Consider the following 8,855-nt stretch of genomic DNA (forward strand, 5'->3'; position numbering starts at 1 on the left):
GTTGACCTGAAGTGTCAGCAATATTTGCAACTTGCAGTCCGTCCGCTAAACACTCTTAAAAACCTTTGCAACCTGAAATGCAGAGCTGTTGCAAGCAGTTTCACTCAGGTGAAGCAGACGGGTGATAATTGTGTGCAGGTTGAAGGCAACGGGTTACTGCAGGGAGAGGCTCACGGCATGGTCAAGTCAGGATAGAGAGTCATCAGTCAGCAGGTACTGGTTATCTCCAAGGCTGTGTCTTTGCTTCTGGAGCACATCCCAGAGATAAGGAAGAAAAGCTACACTGCATGTTATTAAGAGTGGCTGTGTTTAGAAGAACGCTCATGTTATATCCCTGACTTCGTAAAGAAACGGAGCCAGGATCAGAGCAGGACATTGATCATGATGATCAATGTAGTGGATAAAATAGCTTTTATTTATTAAAACAATCGCAGAGCTGCAATTGAGAGCTACACTTCGTCATCTCCCCTGCTATGTATGCATGAGGATACACACTGTGTTGTGGTGATCCAGCCTGCTGCACCTTTACCTCATCTTTTCTACTGCCTTGCTGCACCTTAAAGAAAAAATCTCTCTTGCATTCATCAGCCTCCAGTGCAGTGAAGAAGGATCAGTGGAATGAAAGGCCTCTCTCTCTCTCCAAGCATATAACTAGGGTTTGATTTCCTGCTGATCCTTGGCTGAGTTACTGCGTCTGACTTGCCAGTGTTGTTTCTCTAAAACAATACCATGGTGAGCTCTAGAAATGGACTCGCAGCTGTGGAAAGTACTCCACTGACCCAGCAGCTGATGCAAAAGAAAATAACTGCTATTTGTGAGCTCTTCGATTTATTCCCAGCTGTGGGCTCCACATCAGCGAGCTGGGTCGTGTCCTGTTGAAAGCAGCAATCCAAAGTTGGAAAGACTGCTCATTCCTGAGGATGATTTAGGCAATTAGATGGAGGCTGGGTGTGAGCAGACATCTCCCTTCCTTTGGACTAGGTGTCGGACTAGGTGTCTCTTAGGACCATCTCCCAAGGGTCTATTAAACTTACCAAGGCTCTCAGGTAACGTGTAATGGTGCACATCTCTAAATTTGGCCTTAAATATTTCCTTGCAAGCCTGACATACAAAAGGAGCATCTAGCACATCGTTGTACCAACAACAGATGTTTCACTGACAGCAAAACCGGGAGCATGTCAGTTTTTTCCACCATCAGCGCTGTGCCTCCATGAAGAGGGGTGATGCTCGTGTGTCACTAATTCCTTCGCATTGAGGGGTTGCTGAGGTTTGGGTGAGGTTTGTAAAACAGATGCAGCTGGCAGCAGCGAATGCAGTCAGAAAGGCACAGGAAGGAGTTTAGGATGACTTCACAAGGCCTCAGCTCTGCAGAGCCTGTATTTCAGTGTGAATATTTATACCCAACTGATGCAGACGTCCTTGCTCTCACCCTAGCAAAGCAGATCCAAGGACTGCGTGCAGTTGTCCTGGCCACCGATTCTTTTGGAAATGACTACTAGATGGCTAATCTATGTGTTGTGCCATCTGCAGTATCTCCCAAGACATTCCACCAGAGCAGCTGATGTTTCTACTTGCTCCAGTGCCTCTGCACCTCTCATCTTGAGAGCAGCATCGAGCAAGAACTATGACAAGCTGTCTGCAGCGCAGCACCCCATCCTCTTAATGCTGCTGCTTTGGTAGCACAGACTCCAGAACGCACTTTCAAAAGTAGCCACTGTCAACCCACTGATTTCCCCTATGTTGGCCACTTTCTGTTTGTATGACCCCGAAAAATTGTTCTTGTGCCTGGAGTTTGCCTTGCTAGACCTCAAGCATGCGTTGGGCTTCCATCAGCCCTGCAAGTAATCTGACCACTTTACAGTCCTGTCCTGGTTCATGGAGACCTCTCTGATCTGCTGCCAGCTGCATTCTGCCCTCCTGAACTCACCGATGCATGGCCTGGGGAGGTGGGGCAGGGCGGAGATGGGACAGGAGGGGTGGTGGCCTGTAGCAGTGTGGCCATGCTACCTGGCTTCAGGAGAAATGGGAAGGGCTTAGCTTACCAAATGTTGGGGTTTTTTTCCTTCTGTGCTACCACGTTTGACCTGACCCACTTGAGAACAAAATTGTGTGTTGTTTCTCTTTCGACAGGTGAACATGGTTATTGGCATTCTGGTTTTTAACAAACTTGTATCCAAAGATGGAATAACAGATAAGAAACTGAAGGAACGGGCAGGGTATGCCTTATCAATACATCTAAGTAAAGAATAAAAAAACAAAAACAAAACCAAAAACACCCGAGGTTGTGATCAATAACCAGGCAATGAGGGCAAAGAGATATTGGCATTGCAAAGGAAAAACAAAAGCAGATTTATACAAAATGAAAGAACAAAACCCAGTTGGTTTAATATCTCTGCCTTGTCATGCAGTGCAGCAGACAAAAGATCCAAGAAGCAGCACTGTGTTACTCTGGAGGGAGGTTAGAAGTTCATCTCTTTGTTAAAATGGCCTCAGCCCAGGCTGATGTATCCTCCCAAAGACTACGGAGAAAAAAGTGACTCTTCTCACTAATATCTAGAGACAGCAGCTGGATCAGAGGGGCTCATCGATGCTGAGTGTGGCACATGGCATGGGCTGTGTAACAGAGAAGTCACGTCTAATGGGTGGCAGGTGGCCGAGGGGCAGCAAAGGTATGTGGCACTTTTAAGGAAAAGGTCTTTGGAGGTCTAACAGGGAACGTATTAGTAGATGGATGGATGTGTAAAGAGGAGGATGGGTAAGCAGAGATACCTCTTCTACAAGAAAAGTTTCTGATGACACTTGAGGTTCTTTATCTTCTCCACAACCACCGCCCCAACCTCCATCCCTGAAGTCTGGGGCTTGTGTTACACGGTTCTCTTTGTAGTATAAACTGAAGAGCTGACTCCACGGTTTTTATCACCCTGGTCTCACTAGGGCTTGGTGGGGCAGCAGCTACCACGCAGGGCGCTCTGGGGGGTTACTTCCAAACTCTGTTGACATTCTCGTTGGCTCCAGCAGGATGAAACCCTCTTCATCTTAGTTTCTAGAAACGAGTCTTTAGCCTCTTAGCTCAGACTTTGTCCCTGAGCTGTGCCATGCTCCAAGCAAAGGACAGAAATGGTGTGCAGGTCAGCCTGGCTGCTGATACTAGTATGTTATTTTCCACTGCCTTACTTGCAGTCAGAGAAACTATCTCCTTACCTGCTGCTAGGAAAAACAGGGTTGTGTGCTCTCACTTGTCCGTTGAGGGCATTTGATTTATCACTGGGGGTAACGATTGTATTCTTGAAGGAAGAAGTTGTTTGCAAAGAGATGAGGAGGACAAGAGGTGTTCTGGTGCCTCTGCACCGTGGCCCCAGGCAGAACCTAAAAGCCTTTAGGAGCCTGGTGGAGATGATAGAGGATATACCCTGTTCTCTAAAAGTGGAGAGAGCATGGATACCTGTTGCCTTGTTTGCTGCACCTCTGGGCTTCACAGAGAGGATAAGCTGCTTTATCCACAGTGCTGCTGCAAAAGCCTTGGGCCCTAAAATTGGGTCTCGGAGGGTGGAAAGTACAAATGAAGTTCAATATTCATGTCATTGCACTATTCAGTAGTTCTGGTGGAAGGAGGTTTGAACAGAGTGATGGCAGCAAAACGGAGGGTAGAAGCAAGGTCTTCTCCAACCAGAGGAGAAACACAGGAACCTGTTAAGGTTCCCGTTTTATCAGCAGTGTTGTCATGGCTGAGCGGTGGGGTCCCCTGGTGCAGCAAAGAGGGGCATCTCGATGCCTGAACAGCGCCATGGTCATGGAAACAGGAGGAAACTTAAGCACGTTTGGATGATCCGAGGTGTTGGTTGCCGCTGGGTTGAACAGGTACACGAAGAAGTGAACCTCAAGTGAACTTGTACTTTTGAAGAAGTGACGTTGCTTGAAGCTTTATTCGGGCTGACGCCTTCTTTACAAAGAGAGAACTCGAGAAAATACCTGAATTTCAGGCAGAGTCTGTAGCAAAAAAAATTTCACTTGGAAGTCAGTGCTGAAATAAATGGCTTACTGGATGAGCAGAGCAGCGAGTTGCTGTCCCTCAGTATCTCCCTCTCTAATCTAAATTGCATAAAAAATGACCTTATTTAATACATATTTAATACTTATTTAATACATAGCAGCTGGTTATTGATCACACGCGTAGTTGTACTTTGAAAACAAAACCTACAAATCAAAAAAAAAAAAAGTCATTTTTCTGATGTTCTTTGTTTTTTCTTTCTTTTCTCTTTTTCCCCCCTCTTTCGTCTCCGTGTGTGTGTGTGCAGCACTTTTAAGCCTTCTCTGTGCTCAATGATTTTGTTCTCCTTTCGAAGTGCACCCGCTGAGAGTGCGGAAGCACTTTTGAGAGCTCTGGTGCCCCTTCCCTTTAGCTAGCTGCTTCTGGCCTGGGCTTGGGAACCGTGTTGGAAGGTAGATCTGAAGATAATCAGAATGAGTAATGGCCTTGGAGATGTTTGGATCTGAGGAGATGGTATAAAGAAACGTGTTTCCTTTAGCAGAGGCAAGAAGTATGGTTCAGTGTTGCAAAAAACAAAAACAAAGGGGGAAAAAAAAACCCAAACAAAACAAAAACAGAGGGAAAAAAAATACCTGCTGAACACTAAGAGGAGCCCAGCACACATACTGCAGGTCGGTTGGCACAAATAAATCAGTGCCAACAGTTCCCATGAAATAATCCATGAGACACGATAGGCTTTGCCCCGTACTTCAGCAGAGGAAATTGCTATGATTACTGTTGTCACATCTGTCAGAAAACGTTGACTTTCGAATGGCAATGACTTAATAGATATATCACAAACCCGGGCTGTTGAGAGTTGGGTGTGATTACCTGGAGAGCTGGAGAAACACAAACAACTGCCCAAACTCCTGTCTGGGTGATGGGAGAAAACTGTGCAAACGTCTCCCAGCAGAACGGTCTGTGTTCGCGGTCAGCTACACTGACAGTGTTTGAGCTCTGTTGGCCGGAGTGCTACTAAACCCAAATGTTTTCGTGTCGGTCGCAGGAGCCTTTAAAATTAATTTTAAATTTATTCAGCCAGCGTTTATTTCAGAAGCGTTTGTGTGCTCACGCATCCAGGGAAGAAGAATGAGACTGTAGGGTATATTCACAAAGGCTTAATTTAGCCTGCTGAGTTTAGTCTCCCTAGGCTTCCTCTGTAACTACTGGAGAGAGAGACAGGAGACTTGTTTAGTTGTTCCAACTTGCCCCTTAGAGGACCTTTACATCTTTTATCTCTCCTCTGATTATAGAGAGGACTTTGAGAAAGTTTACCCCAATACCTTGCGTGAAATATTCTCTGCGCGACTGTCCTGGCGGGGTGTAACAGAGCTGGGTTGTCAGTGCATAGAGAGGAAAGTCATTGGAAAGATAATAACTACATTAAAATAGGAACAGATTTGGATTGCCCTTCATCTGGGAACGTTCCGTGTTGGAAGCAGTGCTCCTGCTCTCTGGGCCGTGTGTGGTGTGAAGCACTGTGCGATAGAAGGTAGCAAAGTCCAGGCTCCAGTGAACACACCAGATGAGTCTGTGAGCTGTTTGGTGGATATTTAGGAAGCAGGAAAAAAAAAGCTAAATGAAATTAATGCATTATTCACTGTGATTATTTCATTAGCTACCCTTTCAAACATCCAGGCACCAATATAAACCTGCTGCAGAAATTCAATATATTAACAACCTCATGCCCCCAACAAGAACAAATTAGAATATAAATGTATCCACATCTGTGCCTACCGCTTAAAACTTCCTGCATAAATGCATCCAACAGCAGTTACAGTTCTGTGTTATAGTGGTCTTTTGGCCAGTTCTTTGTGATTCAGTGTCATTCATGTTTTTTCTGGTATAGTTTTCCATCGAATTCCTCAAATCAATCTACTTTCTTTTTGCTGCCTATCTCTGCCTCTCTCTGTCTCTCTGCTTATCTGTTCTTTGTGGCTTATAGATCTGGGGATAAGCTGTCCTTTTTTAAGGGTCGTGCACTTAATGCCTCTCAAGACCCACTTTATCTTTAGTTCAGCCATTGTCCTCACTGGATTTACACCCATCCTTCCTGGAAGATACGTACCTATTGACACGGGAGCTAATTTTCTCTGTGTCTGAAGGCTGAAAGTTTCTGTGGGGTACCTTAGCCATTATTCTGGAAGGGAGTAATGGCTGATGTCACTGTAACTAATTAAAGGACTCATCAATAGCCACTCGAAAGCAGGCCACTGGGCCCGCTGATATTGCTGTGTTGGTGTTCACGGGGATGTCCTTTTTTGCAGTGAGACTGAACACAAAGCTATAAAAGTTAAGAAACAATCTGTCAAGTTTCCTTATCTCTCTCCCAGGCAGTGTAGGGCTGTAAAAGCCCCAGCCTTTCATACCTGCAAACATCACCCCTCACCAGCTGCACTTCCATCACCCAGGAATGACAGACCTACTCTCCTTCGGCGGTGATGTTCATGCCTTCTCGAATATCAGGCATTGCGTGTAGGTCTGTAGGATGTTTTGCAGACTCCTGCCCATTTCTTAAGCTAGATTTAATGTGGATGTCTGTGCAAATCAGAGAGTGGACACAAACTAGTAAGTTCTGGGAAGAAACAGGGCCGATGCCAAGGTAACGTGGCTTCTGGGCTCCTGAGTGAGAGCTGGCCTGTCAGCTAGGTGGGTTCACACACGTCAGCTTCTAAAACTCAGGAGGATATGCCCTTTAGCACATCTCTGCAGCCCCTTATACCAGCAGCCCGCAGTGGCCTGGTTCTGTGGTTGATCCCATCTGGAAAAAGTGGGAACAACTTGTGAATAAGTCTCAGGGTTCATCCCGAAGAGGTTTTCAGCTCCAAAACAAGATCTGTGAGAAGAAATGTCTCAGAAGTAGTCAGCCGGTCCAGCTCCCTTCAGGGCAGGTTGATGGTCTTAGAAAACACCCAAGCTCGTGGTTAACTTTCAGGACATGAACAGTCCCATCTGCATGTCCTCCATCACAGATTAAGCAGCCAGAGTTGCCTTTCCCCTGGGAGTTGTCAGCTGCCGTGTGGGTGTCCCCGCCGAGGCGAGGATTAGCACACAGGGGCCAGTGAAGAAAACACACGGCTTAAACCTTGCACTGCTTTAGGAAAGAAGATAAACAGACACAAGTCCCCACAGCCCTACTTCTTGCCTTCTACTGTACAACCCTGCCACCTTTTTTTGTTTTGGAGCAAAAAGGCCAGGAGGGAAAAGAGCAATTTCTCAAAAACGAGCCAAAAGAAGGAGGTGGAGACTGGGAGAGCAGTACTGGTTTCTCTTCCCTGGGTGCCAGAGAGAGATACCCTGAATCTGGAAAAAACATTCACCAACACAGTTCCACCCTCTCCAGCAGCACCAACATGTCTCTGAATTGTACATTTATTTTTTTTTTCCCCATTTCCTGCATCTGGAGTGGTACAGATGAGCGAGTTTTATTCCTGCCTGTCTTTCATTTCTCCTTTCAAACTGGGTATGGTTGGTTGGTTCCCTTTCTCCTTCCTTCCTTCCTTTCTTTTGTTCTTTCTTTCTTTTGGCTTCTCTTTCCCTTTCCTTTCTACGTTTGTGTTCATAAGCAAAGTGTTTTGTTTTGTTTCAGTCTTTTGGTTTTAATTGCAGTCAGATGGCAGTGCCCCTTTACGGCATGACGCTCAAATGTTCCAAGTGTGGAGTAGTTTCTTCTGCTGAAGTTTCGGCCACAGCCACCAGTAACGCCATGTTAGTTCCTCTAATTTCAACTTCTTTTCTTTCTTTCTTTCCACTTTCTTTTATTTTTAATTTATTTTTTTTCCCTCTCTCATTTCCCTGCACTCACCAGCCCTTGTTTGTTTTCTCTCCCCATGTCCCTGCCCACCTCCCCATATCCCCAACTTTTCCTGACCTCATTCCGTGGGCCATGAGTAGTGTAGGGCTCCTGCAACATCCCCTGAGCAAAAGCTGATGGGCTGGATCCTGAAAAGCACTTTATGACATGCCTAGATTTAAGCATGTGAGCAGCCCATGGAAGACAAAGGGACTCTTTATTTGTTAGGAGCTGGGTATATGTTTAATGCCCCCGTTTAATTTAGTTCTTGGAGTTAGAGACTTAAAGAAGTGGTTCCCGTTCATTTTGATGGTAGACAGAGGCCTCAAACTCCAGCTTTGACAAATGCTTAAGCATGTCCTTGAGTTTTTAACTCCAGAAGCTGCAGAGCATTGAGTATGATTTAAGTGAGTTGGTGAATCGCTTCTAAGTGGTGGGTTTTGGGGTATTTTTTCTCTTATAAAAAGCTAGAGTTAAGTTTAATACCTCATAGGGCTGCAGTTCTGATTTGATTAAGTGTTGACTACCTCTTTTGGACCCCTAAAAGCACTTGGAATTAGTTCTCAAAACCTTAAAGCATTTCATAGCTCTGTTAAAAAAGTCAAATGCTGTTAAATCTCTTCTTAGATGCCGCTGGAATTAGGAAGAAATAAAACACTTATTAAAATGCCATTGCTTTGTTCTGCTAGAGAAATTGTTGCTATTTATATAGTTGGCTTTTTTCCCAAAGGTTAAGGTAGGAGGAAGAGCAATGAGGGAAGGCTTGCGTTTCTTCCTTCCTTCTCTTTTTGAAATTTTATTACCTACCTATCATTTCCAAGTGATGCTGTATTTTGGTTTTGATGTCTAAAGAAATATACATAAAATGTGTGAAAGAAACAGTCTCAGGTCTAGATATCCGCAGTTTGAAAACTCCTACCTTTAATTAATCCAAACAAAAATAAACAACTGAGTGCCAAATCTCAAAATGTAGAAATAGAAAATAAAATCAAAACACAAGGGATTTTTTTCCTTTTTTTTTTTTTTTTTTTTTTT

General features: G+C 44.8%; 1 protein-coding gene across 5 annotated transcripts in view; it reads left to right on the forward strand.

The window, feature by feature from the left end:
* Positions 1-2,129: 2,129 nt before the first annotated feature.
* Positions 2,130-8,855, forward strand: part of LOC113476542 (adhesion G protein-coupled receptor B1-like) — a 34,707-nt gene continuing 27,981 nt past the window's right edge. For 3 of the 5 annotated variants that reach the window (XM_026842263.1, XM_026842265.1, XM_026842264.1), the window contains exons 1-2: positions 2,136-2,216; positions 7,637-7,735. In XM_026842263.1, the coding sequence (XP_026698064.1) occupies positions 2,137-2,216; positions 7,637-7,735 (179 nt within the window). In that variant the 5' untranslated portion in view covers position 2,136. Of the gene's footprint in view, positions 2,217-7,616; positions 7,736-8,855 lie in introns of all 5 variants that reach the window. The other 2 variants (XM_026842266.1, XM_026842267.1) reach the window with 2 other exon arrangements.

This window comes from Athene cunicularia (assembly GCF_003259725.1).
Source record: "Athene cunicularia isolate RWA chromosome 2 unlocalized genomic scaffold, athCun1 chr2_part1, whole genome shotgun sequence".
NCBI lineage: Eukaryota > Metazoa > Chordata > Aves > Strigiformes > Strigidae > Athene > Athene cunicularia.